The 22,296-nt window shown below is 37.3% G+C and overlaps 1 protein-coding gene across 1 annotated transcript; it reads right to left on the bottom strand.

The window, feature by feature from the left end:
* Nucleotides 1–1,396: 1,396 nt before the first annotated feature.
* Nucleotides 1,397–22,034, bottom strand: cops7a (COP9 signalosome subunit 7A). Its single transcript, XM_005798746.3, has 8 exons — nucleotides 21,932–22,034; nucleotides 15,465–15,587; nucleotides 12,731–12,806; nucleotides 10,543–10,631; nucleotides 9,592–9,794; nucleotides 7,544–7,649; nucleotides 3,496–3,665; nucleotides 1,397–1,886 (listed from the first exon to the last, which is right to left on the bottom strand). Exons 2-8 carry the CDS (start codon nucleotides 15,585–15,587, stop codon nucleotides 1,847–1,849), a joined length of 807 nt encoding a protein of 268 aa, XP_005798803.1. The 5' UTR covers nucleotides 21,932–22,034; the 3' UTR covers nucleotides 1,397–1,846.
* Nucleotides 22,035–22,296: the final 262 nt, after the last annotated feature.

Raw genomic sequence — 22,296 nt, 5'->3', positions numbered from 1 at the left:
ACATTAAAAGAATAAAAATGAATGCCTAAAAGTTTGAGTTTTCTATTAAATTGCCTATCAGTAAAACAATTACTGTAATTTAATGGATTTAATGTGCTGAAGATGGAAGAATACAATTATTTCTTTTTAAATACGAACAGAAAAAGAATGAAAAACATTTTAATTCTGGTTTCTCTTTTTGATCACCAAAAAGTTGAAACATTTGTGTTTTAGTTCAGTGTTTAGCATTTTTAATTTAAAAAGGTGCATTTTTTCTTTTTCTTTGTTGTGAATTAAAACCAAATTTCAAATTTCTGCTGTTTTTGATTACAAAGAAAAAGTTTGTTTTTTTTTTCTCTCTTTTTTAAATCAAACTACTTTTCCCCCCTGACTGGTTTCTGGTGGGAACATCCAATTACCAAAAAACTCAGACACAGAGAGAGATTAATCTTCCTGCAGGAAAGTCTGTTAGATCAAAGCATGTCTATGTGTTAGAGTGACCTAGTTAAAGTCCAAACTTTAATCCCACTAAGAATCTGTGGTAAGACTTGAAAACTGATGTTCACTGAGCTCAAGGAATCAAAGATTTTGTCTTTAGATAAAAACTTTAGTGTTGATCAGCGGAGGGCGAAAAACGTCACACCTTTTTGATTTTTACATCTAAAAATAATTCAGTCGCTTCATAACTCCTATCATAAAATTCTGATGAAATATTTTGAGATTTTTTTGTCGCGGTGTGAAGAAATTCAGCTTCAATGTGTGACCAGGATGAGCGTGGAGGTGCAGGTCAAACCCGATTCTCCAGCATCCTCTCCCACTCAGACACCTCTAGAGGTGCACAGCTGCTAAAAGTCACAGCTCCACTGTCGTGAAAAAAAAAAAAAAATATGAAGCCCGACACACCGACTGAAATTAACACGTCTATTTATAGAGGTGAGGCAGGATGACGGAGGGAAGGGGGAATTTAGGAAGATGGCGGGTTAAATGGAACAGGATAATTTCCCCGTCTGGTTTCTTGTCACCGCTGGTCAGCCATTTGCCGTCATTAACGTCACGCAGGATGAAGGGAGGACGAAGAGGAGAGGAGAGACGGACGCGGCGGCGGCGTGATGGAGGCAATCTGATCGTGATGGAGGTACAAACAAGAGTGGCAGCAACTCAGAGACAGAAACGGAGGCTGTGGGCCAAACATACTGCTATAAAATCCGAATGGGCTTGCCGTACTGGTGTCTGCAGGCGCTGTTGGTGCACAGGGGAAGCCTCGGCTCTATAACGCATTAATCCCGTTGGGGACACGCCCTAATTAACGACTTGACCTCTTAACGGGGAGCCCCCCTTCTGCGAGTTAACATTTAGTAGCTGGGCCTCCAGAGAGGCACATTTAATAAAAGAAGTGACATTAATAAGCCAGCCGAGATGAATAGTGAGCTTTTTTATTTCCCGACAACTTATATTCTGATTCTTATACAAGTTTTCAACCCAGCAGAGAGAAAGAAAAAAAAACAAATCAGCTGAAAATTAATCTGAACCAGACGACACAGATGAACGAACACCTTTAAACACACGGATCCTGTTTCCGGTCAAAGGCAACTGATTCCTACTGCAGACGGTTCTGTCCTCGTGTGTTACAAGTGCGTTTATTTACACCGAGAGTCTGTGCAGAAGCGGACCACACCCCTGCTTCGTTCGCCCCGCAGGCGTTTTGTTTGTTGACAAGAATTTCCAGCGAAGGTGTGTGGCTGCTCTCCAGGAAGAATGGCTCGTATCGTTTTTAGGTATGTGTCCGTCCGTCCGTCAACGTGCCAACGAGCCGTAAATTAGCGAGTGTCCATCAGTGCGGCCGTCCTCCCATCCCAATCCCTCCGCCTCAGTTGGACTTGGACCAGATCTTTCCGCTCCCACGCAGCCTGTTTGGGACACAGCCAATTAAAACAAAACTCACCGAGTTGATGCTTAGTTTCAGGATTATTTATATAATTCTGCTTTTAAGGGGGAGGAAAGCAGCAGAACTGATGCAACCTGGATGCAAAGATGCTAAAATATTCCCCATCAATATTCAATCTGCTTTAAAGCTGCAGCGTGTCACTTTTATAAAAAATACTTTTTTATTTATTTGTTGAAAATGCCACCATGTTGTGACAATATGAGACAGGTAATCTGTGAAAAACCTGAGCTCATCTGTGTTCTCCCAGTGGGAACTAGAAACAATCAATCAGAGCAAGGAGGCGGGCCTTAGCGCTGTCAATCATAATCTCACCTGGCGCTGCAGGTAGCATAGCCTGTTGTAAATGCTCAGTTTAGTTAGTTTAGCCACCAATAACTGTAGATAAACAGTTTAACATGACGGTGAGTTGTTTGTGGATCATCAGCACATTTAGCAGCGCATACTGAGGGTTGATTGGCAGCTTTAAGACTCGCCTTCTGGCTCTGATTGGTTGGGTTTTTTTGTCTGGAGAGGTGCGTTTATTCAGACAGCAGTAGTAGCTCAGGGAAGAGGTTGGAAATTGATCTTTTCACAGATTATTTGTCTCATAAACCGTCACAAGATGGTTTTAACTAAAATGTAAAAACATATTTTAATAAAAGTTACACACTGCAGCCTTAACTGGAGTGGATCTGAGAGGATTAATATGAAATCTGGCTAGTAAAATGTTTAATTATAACCACTGAAATATGGATTTACTTCAAAAAAAGAAGGTTTAAAAGTTATTTAAATTGGAGGATTGAGGTTAAGCTATCATTAATTTGGATGTGAAAACGCAGAGTGGCTCTCCGATTGAATGAAACTCCGAAGATGGAAATTACAGGGAGGGCTCTTGTGTTTCGCCCAAATGTTAGCAGCCGGCTTTCTGTTCAGCAGGCAAACATAAACAGCGGCTGATCACCAGAGGGAGAAACGGCTCTTTGTGTATCCAGTGACATTTTACAATTCGGGACAGATGTGAAATTAGCCGTCGGTAATACGGCTGGATGGAGGCAGAGCAGGGGAACGGGGTTATACTGGAACTGCAGAAACACTGGTGAGTATCTGATAACAAAAGTAGTTCATGCACACACACTTCAATCACCAGCTCTATTTTTACTGTTTTTTAAAAAAAAAATAGAAGTGGATTCTTTTGGGGATTTGTTTTTCCTAAACTGATCGCTTTAATTTAGTGCTTGGTTTGATCTTCGTTGTTGTTCTGTGCTTTATGCCTGACAAAAGAAGAGACGTATTAGAGTCAAAACAAAAGAACGCATGGATAAATCTCAATAAAGAGATATTTAATGAAATAAAAAAAAACACCACATGCTGCTTTTTGTTCCAGTTTTCTGAACTGCAACAATAAAAAGAACGAGACTTGATTGAAAAGACAGAACTGAGTTTGTTCTGAGTAAAACATCAACACTCTGCTCATATTCAATTTGTGAAGCTTTGGGAGAAAAGATGCACTTTAAATCTATAAAAACTCAGATGTTTTAATTATTAGGCTGCCAGTCGAAATAAAGCAAGGAACCTGGCGTCAGAGCACTCACCCTTTGACCTTTGAAGCCTTCTTGCCCGGCTGTCGTGGTTCCTGAGAGGAGGCGGGGTCCCGAGGCTCGGCTGGCTGATCTGCATCCTGATTGGACGCTGCTCCGGCGGGGGCGGGGCCTGAGGACGGAGACGCAGCGGTGGCCTTTAACGTCTTTTGTAGGTTTGACACCTGATGGAAGAAGAAAACAAGAATCCGTTACATCAGCAGAAAATTTATTCTGTGGAGGGAGGGTGTCCAAAGTGTGGCCCGGGGGCCAATTGTGGCTCTGGAAATGATTTTGTTCGGCCCCAGACCACAAGTCAAGACAGGCTAATAAAATAGAAAACAACCTATGACCCAAATAATTTGGAAATTGTCTTTTCCATTTTTACATACAGATTTCATAAAAAGTTTAGCTAACACAGAATTTGACTGATTTGTGCATTTTCAGAATAATAAATTTTGTCCCAACAAGTAATAGAAATTTGCCAGTTTTGGGGCAAAACGTTTGGACACCACAGCTGTAGAGGAAAAAGTAATTTTGTTTTTTAAGAAAACCACTGGTGAGACAAACATTGAGACCATTTGAAATAAATCTAAAACTGACATTTCTAATTTATATTTACATTTTGTAACTCAGAGTTTCTATGACTTATTAGTAATCAGTGACTTGAGGTCCATTTTGCTTGGCCACCAGGCTGGACAAGGAGACATTTTTAGTTTGTCCCTACAGACAGTAAGATGAAACATGAGGTTTTAGAGCAACAAACACTAAAGGAGATGACAAACATGAAGAAAACTGTTAAATATGGTGGAGGACTTGTGATGCTGTGGGCCAGTTTATCCTCTGAATCCCCTGAGAACCTTGTTTAGCACAGACCAGTGGTGTCCAGATGTTCTGGAAGTCATAAAGGGAAAGAACGTTTTTAAAACAAACTTTTTGTGTTTTCTTTTATTATATCTGCTCAATAATAAATAAAAAATTACACTTTATAAAAAGGAGCAAAATGTTTGCATTGTTGTAGAAAATGGATCACAAAAGGTTTTACACGATTGCATGTTCAGTCAGTTTCTACATTTTTTGGGTTGACTTGATAAATGTCTGTGGTTTTAATTACTCAATTAAACTTTATATATATATATATATATATATATATATATAAAAATGTGAGAATCTATTTTTGTACCTAATATGTTTTAAAGAAAATATTTTGTATTTAAAAAGCTCAGGCGGCCGCCCAAAATCCTTCAGAGAGCCGCAAATGGCCCCCGGACCACACTTTGGACACCCCGAGCATAAACTGTATCATATTAAATTTGTAAATTATTTAATTAAGAATCCAACTATCTACCTTTGAAAACTTTAGTTGTATATATAAGTAAATCACAAAATTAGGGATGGATAACATATGAGAAATGTATCATGAGGAAGTCCCTGGACGGCAGTAACTGCTTTAAACTCTGTGCCTGTGATTTAGTTGGTGACATTAGTTTAATGCAGCATAAAAGTTAAAGACTTGGTAAGACGGTCAAGTCATTAGGCGACTAAAACGAAGCTGGATGGAATAAAGGCTCTTTTGTCACCTGTGAAACCTAAACAGCTTCAACATCCACCAAATCGCCGCTGCAGACGAAGCTGCTCACTAGCAGCCTGAAAAGCAACAACAGTCCCAAGTATTTTTAGTTTTCTGATGGGGATGGATCTGTTTATACAGTGACGGCAAGTTTCCGTCTGCAGAGTTTATTATATATGATCATTAATCACATATTTTCAGCCCTCAGCTAAACAATAAAGAGACAAACTTCTGCCATCACCTTGAGTAAAGTGAATCAAACCCTGAAAATTAATTTTTTGTTTGTGCAGACAAAAAGGCACACCTGGGATTTCATGAACTTACCGAAAGGCAAACACGCCTGACAAGATGAACTCGGTCTGTAAACAGCAGTGAAAAACTGCGAAATACAACTATGTTTACTCTTCTCATGCTGGCATTAAGCTTCCCACAGGGAGAAAAAAACTCACCTGATCAGGAAGAGTTATAGAATCATTTTAAAACACTACGTTAACTTCAGTTGTTATAAAAACTCCATATATATCAAATATGACTTGGAATTATTTAATTTCTCTTTGGGATCAAGAAAATATTTTGAATTAGAATTGAAAAGAAAATTGACCTTGAAATTGGGCCTCTGTCTCTTTAAAAACTCACAGCATGGCTCCTCCATTAACCCTTTAGCTCGTATAATAAGATGTGCAGTTCCACCAGGTGTTTGCTAACTGCTGGTGGCTAGTCTGAAGGAGCTGAGAGGGACGCTTGGAAGTTTGGAAACCGCAGCTCAGAGGAGGAGCTGCGCCTCGAAGGCGGGGCTAAGTCCAGCCAAATGTTTTGCACAGCTGAATGGTTGCCGTGGAAACTAAAAGATTTCTCAAACATGCATGAAAGAATCAAGGAAACAATCCAGGTGTGTTTTTGATCAGGGAATAACATTATAGCATGATGTGAATCTCAAAGAAAGTTGATTTTACATAAGAAACAGCTCTCAACACCTGACTTTTACACTTTTATTGAGCATAAACAGATATATTTTGCAGCCTGTCGAAAGGTCATGCTACTCTGTGAGCAAAACAAAGACGTAATATAGCAGTGAGATGGATCACTTCCTCAGTTTTACATGGGCAATGGAAACTCTCATCAAAAAAGAATTTTTAAAAAGCAGTGAATAAGAAGGGAATTAAGACTAATTGTACTAAAGTACTTAGTGATTATATGTGGTGGTGTTTGTGTCAGACACTGATGTGTATATTTACGTAAATAACAGGTCATTAACAGGTAAGAGATAATTGCAACTGAGTCAACTGTGTACACAATCACACCTTTAATATGTCCCACTGCTGCACTTTTTAGACTAACTGAGCTCATCCACTGTAGAAAGATTCATTTATATAAACTCTAAATGTTTTTTTTTAAAATATATTCATGCAGTCATGCAGTGCCATTTAGATTTATTCATAGTCATATTCATACTTTTCAAATTAATGTGACAAACACAAAGTGTCACATCATTGCGAAGTGGAAGAAAAAAAACTTGTATTTTCCAATGTTTTTTAAAATAAAATATTCACAGCGTGCAATTGTATTGAATTTTAAGTTGTTCCACAGATTTTATTTAGAACTTTTGATATAAATCATCTAATGTAGCACTGGCTGCTCTGTTTTTAACTTCACATCAACCCTGACCAGAAGAAAACCATCCAAACAGCATGATGCTGCCGCCACCACATTTCTCTGTAGAAGTGATGTTTTCAGGTAGTTTTTCTACCCCGCAGCGTTTTGCATGCAGCCACAAATCTTCAGTTTTGCAAATAAAGGTACCAGATCTTTTCAGGGCTATGAAAGTATAAGTACACACCACACTTTTAAGTTTATTCAAAAGCAAAACAACAACTATGCATTCTTTTCTTTTCATGTTACAAATACGCAGAAATTCATGTTCATTCACAACATAAACCCCGATAACATACACTGAAATTTGTAGCAGGAACCTGAAAGAAATGAGAAGCAGTTCGTTGGTATTATTGCTTTTATGAGACATTGTATGTCTCCTGTGAATTTACTGTTAAAATAAAAGACTTGAAATGAAAACAGACTGGTGTGTCAGTACCTGTCTGCTGTATTTGTGTTAGACCTCAGGGAACAACGGGAAAGTAAAAATGCAAATGGCTTCAAATCATTAAAATAAATGTGAAAGCTGAGAACGCAATATTCTGGGGGAAAAAATTACATATATCCCTCTGTATTTTTTTCTCATGTGTAGCAGAAGCTCATGTTTTTCATTATAAATAAACACTCTGTTGCTTAGACTGGAAGTGGAACAGAGAGGAATCGTTCAGCCAGTATAAACTGGGATTATTAAAGCCAACAGGAGGAGGGGGGATGGAGATAAGCAGCAACGAGAAAACTGAAATAACAAAGACAGCCAGGGGCGAAAAATAAATGTTGAAGAAGAAAGACATTTATTCTCCCTGAGAAAAACAGAACCGCGGGGTAAAGTAATGAAGGACAAACCTCTGTTTCCACTTGGACTTTAACCTTTAGCTGGTTCTCTCTGTACTGGTTCGCCCTCGAGACCTGCTCCTCGATACCGCACAGAACCGCCTCACAGCCTGTACACCTGAGAGCCACAGAAAGACGGAGGAACGCCGGTCAGAAAACCGAGCTTATATTAGCAATGAGAACAAAACTTTGGCTGCGTTCACACTACAGACTGAAATGGCCCAATTCCAATTTTTTCTCAAATCGGATTCTTTTGCCGGGGCCGTTCACACTGCCACACATGTGACCTGGATGTGTTCTGCAGTCTGAACTGAAAGTGTCCCCCATGCACAGTAGAGCATGCGGGACATGCTCTATGGCGGTGTTCAGCCAACCGCCATAAAAGAAGAAGTGCGCGGTGTTTGCGGTAGTAAACATGGAGGCTAACGGTGGAGCATGTGAAGTTGTTTTCTGACCGGAGCAGCATATCAATAACTTAACACTCATATAGTCCGTCATGGTGGTTGCTTTTCTTCCTGCTTGTGCGCATCAGGGCGCAGATGAGTGAGATTTGTTGAGTATCAGTGACGTTCAGTTTGGATGAATGCGACCTGAACGTTAGGCTGCATTTGAATCAGATACGTATCGGATATGGGTCGCATCCGAAAAGAGTCCGACTTGTGTTGTTCAGACTGTCTTGAAAAGATTGGATACAGGTCGCATTACACCAACAACAAAAAAAATCAGAATTGGGTCACTTCAGGCTGCAGTGTGAACGCAGCCTTTGTTGATATTCCACTAATGCTTGCTACTAGTGTTGATGTTTAGCGTTGCTTTTGAACCATAATAAGTGGAACACTGACCAACATATCTGATGTGTATTGGATGATTTCACCGTATTTATCAACCGTATGTAATGTCTGTTATTGGTTTTCACAACTGTTGACTTTATTATTTGTTTATGATGTTTTTATGTTTTCACGATGTAAAGAACTTTGAACTGCCGTGTTGCTGAAACGTGCTGTACAAATAAACTTGACTGATTGTCAAAAAAAATTAACAATTTCGCAATTGCGGTGTTTCCATTAAATCAGAAACGTAATTAAAATCACACATGAAGTAAGGCGTATCACAATATAAGCATTTCATATCGGTCAACATCAATAGTTATTGAATAGCTTTTTGTTTCAAATATCTGAGATATTGCCAAACTGTTATTATGACCTTGTGGTTTTTTATTCTTAAGCAGTCATGGGGAACAGTGGCAGAACCTTAAACTGCTGCTGCGCAAGTTACTTAACAGATTGTTGCTAGGCAACCACAAGTTACTCAGCAGGTTGTTGATAGGTAACCAAAGAGCGAGTGAGTTAGCTGATCTCACCAACCTTGCTTAGCTGACCTGGAGATTTTGAGCCGCCAAAGTCCTTCCTTTGCTTACATTACCCAGAATGCAGTGTGGTTCTGGATCAGAGTTCAGTAAAATTATTGAATATTCTATCATACGTATTAACTATTGATATTGATCACGTGTCTTTCGCAATATATATTATTATCAATTTATTGTCCAGCTCTGATGTGAATAAATCGTTAAAAAGAATGCCACGCCATCGTCCTTCTACCACTTCCTGTCGTCCTCTTCGTCATTTCTGTCAGTAGTTGACAGAAATGACGTTGTTGATGTGACACGTGATGAGAAAAAAGTGTTTTCATTCCAATTTTGTGAAATACACTAAAATAATGCCGAACAAACCACCTCATCCAAACACAAAAACTTTTTTATTGAAAAATGTACTTTTGTCAAAATTGGCTTGTTTCTATTGAGCAAATTTATTTTCGTAATTTCAATATGCAAAAATTATATGGTCAATGGAAATCCAGCTACAGACAGTCTGGGTGTTGCAGCAGCCAATACACTCTCTCTCTTATTTATAATATTACTGTAAACAGTAAAAAACACCTAAATTGTTGAGGGAAACTCAGATCAAAATTGGAGTGTTTCCATTTATTTTCATAATTCCAATTTGTGCCATTATATGGTCAATGGAAACCAGCTACAGAGGATGAATACGGTTGGTACTGACCACTCCTGCAGTGTGTTGATTATGTTTGGGAGCTCGTTGGGGCCGAGATCGCGGCCGACGCTGCAGTCCACCTCCACCTGCTGGTTCCTCTGGTCCAGTTTCCCCTGGATGATGTCGCAGTAGACGGCCTCGATCAGCAGGTCTTCCAGCTCCCGCACATTCTTCAGCTCGAGCTGCTGCAGCAGCAGCGAATATGGCAGGCACTGAGGGGAAATAAAGCAGCTTAAACCTTCATATTCTCAACTCTATGTAAACTGGCAGCAACTCTGATGGTACATAAGTGGTTTTCAGAGACCAAATTCCGGTTTAAATGCTCATTTGCTTGAATGCTGCTGCTGTCGGACGATGAAAGCAGTTTAAAATCTCACTGTTCTTTTTTTTTTTATTGGCAATTAGGAGATTTCAAGGCTGCATGCAGGGGAAGCAGTGACACAAAACAGAGGGCAGGAGAAGAAGGAGTGATGCTAACGGAAATGGAGAAAGAGCTAACGGAGTAAAAAAAAAAAAAGACTGTGTTAACCAGGATAATGAATCAATTATTCAACAGGAGCCGAGAAAGAAAAGAGCATAAATAAAAGGTGAAGCGTAGTTGGAAAGTCCAAAGGAAAGATGATTTCAAACATAGTTTCTTGTTCTATAAAAAATTTAGAAGCAAGCCAAAGGAAGAGCCTCAAGATTTGGAAAGAAACCTTGATGCTTATTTGTGTATTTGTTGCTAAGTTGGCTGATGCAAACGCAGCCATGGGCTTACAATCAAAAGCAACCTCACATGAACTTTACAGGGATTGATTATCAGTCAGAATAAAAAAGTAAAGTCATATTTAAAAGCAGCGATGTCGATATATTATTGATGTAGGAGCTCACTATTTAAAGCCTGCAGTGATGCAGTGGCAGAAGAACATTTATTATCTGCACTTCAATGTTGAAACTAAAAGAAGAGAAATAATGAACCTTGAGGTTGGAAGCCAGGCTGATGATGGACAGATGACGGAGTTTGTTTCTCTGAGCTGGAGTCAGCTCTGGAAGAGACGCCGCTCTCTCTGCAGCAGAGGAAAACAAAGAATGATTGACAAACAGGGAGGAAAATTAACAGGAGTAAGAGTAGCTTTGACCGTTAAATACACTCACCAGCCACTTTATTAGGTACACCTGTTCAACGGTTTATTAACTCAAAGAGCCAGTAAGCTGATCATGAGCCAGTGACTCAACACATTAAAGCAGTGGTGTACAAATTATTTGCACTGTTGGCTAAAATCATCAAAACAAAAACTGAAAAATATTTTTTCCTGCTAAAAATCCAAAATTATTCCATTTTCAGTCTTTCATTTTTGAGAAAGGGTGCGCAGACTTATTGGCTAGCCAATTTATTGGTGCCGATTTCCGTATTTTTGGGCGATATAAGCTGATCTTACTCCCCTAAAAATCAGCCACTGTCCTCTACTGCTCTCTCATTATAGAGAATTGACCCAACAGGTCATGTCTGCACGTTTGCAGTTAATAATAGTGACTTGACTGCTGCCAAATCAGTAACTTTATTGCTGTTTATAAACATTTCAGGCAAAAACAATCGGGTATCGGCTGAAATCGGAATCGGCAGGTCAGGCTTTTTAAAGATTGATGATCGGCGATCAACCAGAAAACTGCAGTCGGTGCACTCCTACTTTAAACATGCAATGTTTCCACGAAACAAAGTAGTAAACAAGAATTTATCATAGGTCCTAAAAACAGTCTTAGATGTTGGTTTCTAACTTTTTTGGTCGAATGTTTTTTCTTTGTTTCTAGTCTAATCTTTAGTCTGAGCCTGACCTCAGGCTAGAGATTAGACTAGAACTTTCTACTAAAATCTTAACCAGGTTTAATGACTGGTAGTCCAAGGCTGTTGTACTGAAAGTAGAAGTAAAAAAAAATAGAAGTAAAATGTTCACTGAAAATAGAAGGAAAAAAAATGTGGCTAATGAAAGAAAAAAATACTTTATGTTGTGCCGAACATTTTCCATTTATGATCTCCTTCTAAAAATAATATTTAAAAAGTGTATTTATCATCAGCTCCGTGTCAATTTGTTCCAATACTAAACTGGAGTTGACCTTTATTGGTGTTACGGATATTTTCTTAGCACCTTGGTACCAATTAGGCATTGTTTATAAGTCACAGCCGACCAGAGTAATGTTACCAACCATGTCCAGCACTCAGGGTTTCCCCACAGTAAAATTCAAGCACCCTTCAAGCATTTTCAAGGTAAGTTTTCAAAGGTTTCCAGCACCATCCTATTTTGATCCCCAGTCAACCGAGTCAACTGGACTATCAGGTGTGAAAACATCCTTAAACATCTCACTAAAGTTGAACGTGGCTATCTTTATTTCTTCTCCCATGTGTAACATCTACACTGAAGAGTGTTGATGCTACAAGCTGAAAAGAATCAGGTATGTTTCAATCACTGATCATAAAAACATTGGATTTTTTTTTTATTATTTTTGACCAGTCAGGGCTGATCAAGCTGATCATTATCACTTTAAAACACCTAAACAATCAAGAAATATATCTGCTTAATACCAGGAACTATCAGGAAAGTGTTGAACTTTTAAGCAGTCAAAGAACAGAGCTGGGAAAGCGTCTGCAGCAGATTTGACTCCAGTGACCGTCTCTCCGGCAGACTTTGCTCCCCTGGGAGTAGGACTCAGACCCTCTAGAGACAACAGCTCTGACAGCTCCACCACACGGCCTTATGAAAGTAAATTTCCTTCCTTACTGCGTGACCCAGAAGGCGGGGGCAGCAAAGTACGTAGGCTGTGTAGTTTTTCCCGTTGGATCATTTTCAACATTCAATTAAACATATTTATTAAGATCTCACTTCTTGCTCATAATACTTTGTGCAGAGGACAAATTAAGTCCCACCAGATTAAATTAGACAGCTCGTTTGTACCAGCCTTGCTGTGACAGACAATTATCTGATAATAGGAGCACTCGCCTAAAGAAATGAAAGTGTTATTTTACAGTTAATAAACAACCTCCAGGTCTTCACTTGAAAGATTTCAAAACCTCCCTGTTTAAGTGTCTGCCTTGCTAAGGAGAAATAGAGCTTCATAAAAGAGTTGCAGGGCGACTCTATTACTTATTTACATAGTGCTGCCGCTGCAGTACCTTTGTAGTCGCAGTAGGTTCCATAGGCAAAGAGGTTCAGCAGCTGATACACCGGCGCATGAGGGCCATTCTCCAGCTGTGGGTCAGAGGGAAGATGAAAGAGAAAATTATGAGGCAGTACACAATGGACGACTGCATTTGAGATAAGTATTATCTAAGCATACTGAGCAGGTCTGGCCAAGTGAAAAAGGACTCATAAAAATGAATAGTTTCCATATTTAAAAAGATTCAGTTCAGTGCAAAGAGGATTGGATTATTATGGAAGGGAAAATGTGTCCCCGGCGAGCTTTTGATTCGGAGCAGATTTAAGATCTCTGCCCGAATCGTTCCGGTACCGTTGCCCAACCACTGACCAGGCGGGAGGAGGAATCTGAATTAAATCTGGTTTTTCCTCTCACAAACTATCCTGGAGTGTCCTAGATTGCTTCTCGGTTGCTTGTTTTAGGTTCGCCAGGTGTTTGCCTGGCGAACCTAAAATGTAAATCCACCTAAAGAAAAATTTTATTCAACTCCTATAATCGTATCATAGATGTGGCGAATGCTGAATATGCATGAATCAGGTATTCGGCCTGTGAGAAAAAGACAAAAGACGACATCCTCTAAACGAAAGCACATCTTTGTTTTACTGGAAGAAAGCTCCATGCAGGGGAAAACGTATAATTAGATCATGTTTTCAACTCGTTATAAAGATAAAATGGAACTGAAACAGGATGATAATCTATGAGGAGGAAGTCAGATAAACAAATTTTATCTGCTAATATAAAAGCTGCAATTCACAGAGGCAAAGCTTTGTGCTTCATCAACCCTGTTAAAGTGTTCCTCTTTTGTTATGAGCATCACTTTAAAACAGTTATTAATGTCTAATGGCAGTGTGGTCCAAAGTGTGGTCCGAGGGCCATTTGCGGCCCTCTGAACGATTTTGTGTGACCCTTGATCACAACTCAACAATAGCTTAAATTGGAGTTTTCACTGATGGCAATAAAAATCTCAAACTGTAAAATTGTAACACAAAGTATTTATCCAGGCTTTGTTTTCAACTTAATGTAATTTATTAGTAATATGCGTCTATTACTACAATTAAGACTTGTTCACGCCTATTTAATAAAGCAAAATTGAACAATATAAAGTTATTATTGCTGAAAAGACACAAAAACAAACCTAGAAAAATATAATCAAGCTGAAAATGTTTTTTGTTTGTTTTTCTGTTCAAACTCTACAGTAATTGTCTACAGAAATCTGATTGCTTTGCTTATTTCATTAAACTATTGTGAGCTGAGTTCATTGTTATTTAGCAGGTAAAAATCTAAAAATAAAATAGTTTTTGCAATTATGACAACAGAGATTAGAACGGAGATTGTTATAAAATATCTCTGAAGTAATACGCTAAAGGACACAGTGGTCAACATATAACACACTTTTCTACAATATTTATTTAGACTGAACCGTCACAAAATTTCCCCTTTTGTTTCATCCGTCTCAATCATAACATCTCTGTAGGTACAGTATTTGTTTTATTTGACTGTATGCAATAAACATCGAGCTGCACATTTTACATCTGAATCCACAGACATTTAATTTCCACAATACGGTCTTCAATTTTCTGCAGTGACGCTTGTCTTTCATTTTACCAGCATGAAACCACATTACGGTCATTTAGACAAACAGAAATTCATTGCTCAGCTCGTAAAAGTGCCCCAAATCTTTTGCAAATATTAAAACTGGCATTTTATCCATTCATTCATCTGTTTTCATCCTCTACGACTTTACTGTGTAGCAAAACTAATAAAAGAATGAAACATTTGCAACAGGATTCATACACAATGAACTATAAGCACAGTGTATTTTAGGGAGCTTTTATGTGACAGATTAACACAAAGTAGAGTGTAATTGTGAAGACGAAGGAAAAAAGTAGACAATTTTCATTTTCAATGTTCACAAATGAAATACTGAATAGTGTGGTGTGCATTTACATTCAACCCGCTTTAGCATAATACCCCTAAATAATAAAAAAATTGCCATCAGAAGTCAAATTAAAAACATAAAAATACTTGTGCTAATTAACAACAGTATAAAAATTGCAGTACAACAGAGAAAAGGTGGATATTTGTTAGTCTGTCACATAAAATCCTAATGAAATACTTAGAAGTTTGCGGACCTGATATGATAAAACTGTGAGAAAGGTCAAGGTGAATTATTCTTAATAAATACACGGCGCAACAGAGATGTTTCAGAGCGTTTTTGATAAAAACGTTGAGCTAAAATTGCAACAACCGATTCATCAGAATATTCTCTGGTTGGTCAGATTGAACATCTTAGAGTGACTGAAAAAAATGCAGCAATAATTAATATGTTATTGATATCCAGTTATGATAAGCAACATTTTAAAACCCAGTACATCTTTATAAAGGAGTACATTTCTGATTTTTTATAGACATATGAGCAGTGTGAATTTATTTACATCTTTGTGTAAAACTGATGTTCACATGATGCTGTTACAGATTTTATTTCTTCGTTTATATTTTGGTCAAATCAGCAGAAAACGGAGCAGCATGCTGGAAATACAGAGGCTGGTTTCGGTTAAAAGAAATGAATGTGTGCACAAATATTTTGACTTTCAGTCACATTTGATACTTATTCTGATATTTGAATGGAACTAAAACTTGGTTTTAGTCAAACTATGACATAAAAATAGTATTATTTATTCTTTTTGTCATATAAAAGTCGACGTGTTTACCTCTCTGACATTAGGCAGCTCCAGGATGTCAGAGAAAACGTAGAGGCCAGGAGTCTCCAGCAGAGAGCTGACAGCCTGGGCCAGCGCCGAGCCTGACAGAGACAGAAGCTGCTCCACCTCCATCTGCAGACAGGGAAATAAGTAATATGAGACACAAATAGCAGGTCAGACAATACGGGAGAAAAAAAAACACAAAACAAGGAGCTGGTACAGAAGATGTTTGAAAAAAAAAAGAAAATATGCACTAATTAGCTTTCACTCAATAATACCCATTTCTGTTGAGACTATTTCAATGTGTTTTACCAAAAACTAACGACTAAAATAAATAAAATATAAAATGTTCTGCAGGTTATTTTACAGAGGAACTAGTTTTAAATACATAAGAAATTTAAGGAAAACCATTCTAACCCCAAATTAAGCCCCAACTAAAGATGTTGCAATATTATAACATTTTATTGTATTACTGTGATAATAATAAAACTGACTATAAGAACTATTTATTAGTACTATTTTAGCTAATCATAGCCCTACAAACCTAAATGCTGCGCTTGGAAAACATTTGAATTGGTAATTCACTTCTTTAGGACACCAATCACATCAAGGAGCTTGATTTGCATTTAGTCATAATTATTTAGTCATAATTTTAAAATGTATGAATACATATTGATCAAACAGTGAAGAAAAATGTGAAAATAACCCAATAATACAGAGGTACAGGTATTTTTAAAATATCATTAATTTTAATTTATTTTGACAACAATATATCCAATTCTTATCATGATAAATGACAAACGATACGATAAATGGCCATACCTACTCCAAACTACGGTGGCCCTGAAGTGCAAAGCACCTCAACAAATCACTAAACACAACTATAAGTTAAGAAAACACAAAGACATTGACAAAACAGAAGACGCAGGTCTCAGTGGGAAACCTGAAACATCGTTAACTTTACAAATTAAATAGCAGGAACAAAGTAAACTAAAATATAACAAACTTAATGCTTTGAAAAGTCTCTCTCTCTCTCTCACACACACACACACACACACACACACACACACACACACACACACACACACACACACACACACACACACACACACACACACACACACACACACGCACACACACACACACACACACACACCTCTGACTGGTCTGAGAACAAGACACAAATTTAACAATGACTCATTGAGCCATTAGGAATAATAAATATTCATTATGCTGAACAAATTAGTTTGTGTTGAGGTGAATGCCCTTCCTGCTCAAATTAAATGCTTAAACGCAAAATAAATAATCACTTGACTTTTTGTAACAAGTCTTTTCCCCTGAAAGTTGCTGATTATCAGACAACAGATTGTGTCACTGACCATCTGTAAGACTCGCAGAGTTTGGTAGTAACAAGTTACATTTACTCTATTACATTTACTTGAGTAAATTTTTGTAACATTTTGCTACACTCTACTGTTAATTTCACTTGAGTAATTTCATTAAGTATTTTTATTCTTGTTTGAGTAAAATTTCTGGATTTTCTACTCACATGTTTAAACAAACAAACAAACATGTCCCAACTAAAAATTCACCAAACAAAGACACTCATCTGCAGTTTTTGTTAAAGTTTTATAAGGTTTTTATTGAAAAAAACTGATTTGGAATAATTTTCTTTTCCCTGATTTTATTACTTGTATAAATTATTGTCATTTGTGTCCCTAAAAAACAAACATTTTCACTTAACTTTATATTTTTTTCTGTCTGATTATGTAATTTTTAAATATTAAATGATTGGTAATTTGATCAGTTACTCAGTACTTGAATAAATATTTTACCAAATACTTTTTTACTCTTACTCGAGTAATTATTTCTTGGATGGCTACTTTTCACTTTTACTTGAGTAAAAATGTGTTCAAGTAGTGCTGCTCTTACTCTGAGTACAATTTTTGGGTACTCTGCCCACCTCTGAAGACTGGAGTGTGTTAAGGTGAATACATGACATTTTTACCATTATAATATTAGTTAAAACATTTTTTTAAAAGTGCGAGAAATACAGATTAAATGCAAGATATCGTTATCACAATATAAAATTTAAGCTGAATATTTTCCTGAGCCAGCCAGGTCCTTACTGGTTTGCAAATGAGGACAAGAAAAACAGGCCAAAGACTCAAGTCTTTACATCCTCTGCATGCAGCGTTATCTAATTTTAAAGAGGCTCAGACGCTCTTTGCTTGTTAAAATGACATCGACACAGAGAAGCAATAATCCCTCTTCTTTAATATCTAACGGCCTGTGACTCCTGACCAAAGCACTTGACAGTCTGACTACCTGAAGTACCACAAAAGTAGCAGAAGAGTGGCAGCACCACTGAGGGCAACATGTGTAATGAATGTGAAGTAGAGCATGTATATTCATCAACTTATTCCCTGCAAAAAAAAAAAAAAAAGCCACAAGAGCACTTAGGACTGAAGGCTACAGCAGAATAATTACTCAAGTAGTGAAATAAATCTAACTGGGCTTCAAGCAAACAACTTCAAATGAGAAATTAAGCAGAAAAACATTCCCCCAGATGTAACCTCTTGTTTGATTTTTATGTTTTAATTTATCCCCGATACAAAAAAATAATACAATATAATAACAAATGGGTGCAGGTCTACTCTCTCTACCTTCCATTTGATTGCTAAGTGAGGAAATGTCGCATTAGCTTTGATTGGCCAGCTTAAGATCTCCGATACTAAAACACATGAAAACTAACTATTACAGATGTCTGATGAAATCAATGCAGTTGCATCAGACTGGCTTCATTACCGCAGGGGACTTACTAAAATTAAGGCAAAGGAGAGACGGAGAGAAACTCGTCTCCTCGGCTTCCTGTTCAGCTCGGGCTTCATGAGGAGAAAAGATGATGATAAATCTGATTGTAAATCTGGCTCATTTTTATGCAAACATGCACATCTTTCACATGTTGTCCCTCTGGATCGCCATCAAAGAGGGCCAGACTGAGCAGATGATTACACATATGTTGCAACCAAGAAAATTAACCTGTCGGGTTCTCCCAGAAACAGGCGCTTTTTGATATTCTAGGTATATTTCAAAGGCAAATGCATTTATGAAAGAGGCGAAACCCGAAGGGTATTACCGAAAGACAGAACGATAAATCTGCAGAACAAGGAAAGTTCTTTGATAAAACATTCAAATAAATATAAAAGCCACATCGCATCATCAATGTGTGTAATATTACAATTACAATGGACTGCTTTGATGCAGCATTTCAAAGGCTATAGTATTTTGGGTGCCATGTGCATTAAAACTCTCTTTCCCCATAATGTATTCAACCACTAAGAAAGACTTTTCTTTCACTCTCCTTTATAGCTATAATTAATACAGATTTTTTTGTGAGGGAATCAGAAAGCTCATGTGGAGTGATGAGGACGTTGCTGATGAAAAAGAAAAACACTACAGAGGAAAATTTGTGTAAATCCAAAATGTCATAATATTCATGTTTTCCTACAATCCTGCAGCCATGATACTTATTAGTAAACTTTTCAAAAGACTCAACTATTATAAGAAGCAGTTAATCTCTCTCTCCTGTAATCCTTTGAAAACTAATGAACTCTGAAGATCATCAGATCCATATAAACACATTCTGAGGCTTTAAAAAAAACAAGTGTGAGCACCGATTAAATTTATTTTATGATCTTATAAGGTGGTAGTATTTTTTATTCAGAGCAAACATCAGATGTCTCCATTGTGGAGCTGAAACGGGTCAACAACCAGCAGAACAGGACAATAATCATATCAAAGCAAAAAGTAAAAGGCTGATGAGAGACTGACGACAAAAGAAGGTGGATGTTAATGAAGGACGCACTAATAATAATCATAGCATTATTACCATTAACTAGAGTTAAAATAGTGCTGCTATGTGGGGAGTATCTGATTCAGAGGAGACAGGCTCCGCAGACGGAGGGGAGCTTAACTGGAGTCGACACCAGTCCACTGCAATGGAGAAATCCATTAAAAACACAATGTTGGAAATTTAACAGCTGTTTCTATCCATCCAATTATAACCTGCTGTTCGTGTTTTTCTCACAGAAACAAAAACAGAACAAAAAGTAGATTTGTGTTCCCTTTATTTGTTCTAATTAATGTCATCCCAAAAAAAAATTCATAAGTGAAACGGGAGATTTCTGTCAGCCTGTAGATATGAGCCCCTCACCCCAAAGTACATTTTTCCATAAAATAAGAGGCTAATTTCTTCTAAGAAAAGCCAACAGAAAAGTAAGAAACACTTAAATCCATAGCATAGTCCTTTGCATAATCTTGCTCAAAAAGCAACAAACGTTAAAGATAAATATAAAGATTACTGAATAGACCGACCTACAGATAAAGATTCATACACCACCTAGGAAGCATAAATAAATTATAGCAGTTTGTGTTTGTCAATAATAACAATTTCCCATTTGGATTAATGAAATATTTTTTTATTGAACTAAGCTGGTTTATAACTCAATATGGTTTTACAGAGAAAAGATGAATTTTTACACATTATGGCTTTTGCAAGCTTCTGATTCCCTATATTTAATTTAAATGGTGGCAAACATGTGAATGTATTTAAAGGATCGCCTCAAATACACTGATTCCTTGAACGACATTAAAAGAAAAAAAAAAACAATCTAATAAAGGGAACATATCAGAAAGATAATTGCAGACTTCCACAAGTCTGGTTCATCCTTGGGTATGATTTCCAGACGCCTGAAGATGCTACATTCATCTAGTCAAACAATTTTAAGCAAATAAACACAGTGGAAGTGTCCAGCTGTCTCACTGTTCCAGAAAAAGAAAGGTTTGGTGTCCCTATCATGAACACGTTTCAATTGTGTCTCAATTCCAGAATAAAACCAAAGACTTTGTGAATAACATGGCTGAAGTGAAATGTTCCCTATACTTGTACGACCTGAAAAGCCACTCAGAGACCATTACCAAAAAGTAATGGACTTTTTGGAGTCCATTACTCCAAAGGAAACAGAAAAATCAGCAAGTTTTCAAAAACACTTTGGGATAAAACCAACTTATTTGGAGGCAGTTTTTGTATATTTAAGTATTTTGCATTTTAGAAAAGGGGGAAGCTTAAAAGCCTCAAATTTTAAGAATGAGTCAAACAACAATGTACTGTGGTGACTTACATTTAGCTTTGATTTCAATTAGATAGCCGATCTCTAAACAGAGATTAAAAGGCGCACAAAATGCATAGGATAAAATCCTCAATGCAGATGTTCCAGATTCAATTAATTGCATGTCTTCCTTTTCTCTCCTTACCCTTGTTTCTGCTAGATTCCTGATCAATAGAGGTCACTAAGGCTGTAAAATATTTAAAACAAAAGTGTATGAGAGTGAGGCAGAATACAAACCTGACACACCAGTTCTACAAAACTAAAAAAAAGCTTAGAGTAGGACATTCAAACTAACAAAAGGAGATTTATGCACAACTACCACTTTGAAAAAAGTGATTAAAAAAATCCCTCTACCTGCCAAGATCCTACAAGAATAAGCAGTAAACAGTTGACTGAAGGATTACTTGGGTGTTCAACTAATAGAAATAACTTTATCAATCATAGTACTGTAGTCCTAAAACTGGAAACGGCAAATTTTAACAGATGGCAAGATAAAAAATATATATATACATTTGCTTTCAAATGCATCCTATTCAGCCACATATTGCTATGAATTATTATTTATCCAAATGGAAAATCCTTCTAAAACTTATAAAATGCTAAATAAAACTCTTACAAATTCTAGTACAAGATAATTAAATCAATAAATTAGCGGCATATTTTGTAATGGAACATATAATCCACTACAACACTTCTTAGTGCACACTAATAATATTCACCTTCCTAACGCACTTATTACTAACACATAATCCGAATAGTTTTCCACCTAGAGATCAAATTATGATTTTAGGAAAGAAAAAAAAATCAGTCAGATAAAAATTAACACCTAAAGCAATACCAGAGCGTCTTCAAATATATCTGTGAGTAAAATACTGATACAAATAATGGGAATTTACAGACAGGCTCACACCACAAAACTCTATTTCCTTATATTTACCTGTTAGCTGCAAAGCTAAAATCACCGGAAAAAGCAACTATAAGGCGTATTACTTCAGACATCAGCACCACACTATTACAAAAAGCAAAAAACAATAGGACATATATTACATCGTCTAACTGGGGGCTTTAAACCGGCATTTCTCACAAACAAATGAGTAAGTTTGTCTTTAAGCTCAACTGTCATGCTAGCCAGAATGCTAACAGACAAGGGAGTGCAAGGTAACGGTTGTCGCTAGGCCTCGCGCTGTTTCCAGCATTTCTAGTGATCAAATTTCAACACTGCATGGTAGGCATTAAAATGCAAGAGTGATGCTAACGTCTGCGTGGATTTCTAAAGCAGAATAGCTTTTGTGTCTTAAAAAGTACCTTGTTACGTTGGTTTCTAGCAGTTAGCTTCTCTCCCGGTTGCTTTGCTACAGTGTCAACACACACGTACGACAACAGTTCTACGTAATCTGTGATTGGGTAGCGAGACAAAGTGGGCGGGACAATAAGCGCCGTCAGTCTGGATCGTGACATCAGGTTGGAAAGAACAGCGTCATCTAGTGATTATATGATTAACACAGGCTGTATCAATATATTGTTAGTGATATTGACCAGTGGTTCCTCACGCTTCTATTACTACGTGATCTTAAAGGTTGTCAGTGAATAATTCAAATGTTATAAAAGGTTAAGTTTGGACCCAAACTAATTTGCTATCAGCCATATTTGAATTAGACTGCAAATCAAGG

Source organism: Xiphophorus maculatus, chromosome 3 (assembly GCF_002775205.1).
Source record: "Xiphophorus maculatus strain JP 163 A chromosome 3, X_maculatus-5.0-male, whole genome shotgun sequence".
Lineage (NCBI taxonomy): Eukaryota > Metazoa > Chordata > Actinopteri > Cyprinodontiformes > Poeciliidae > Xiphophorus > Xiphophorus maculatus.
This window is presented reverse-complemented; position numbering and strand designations above follow the sequence as displayed.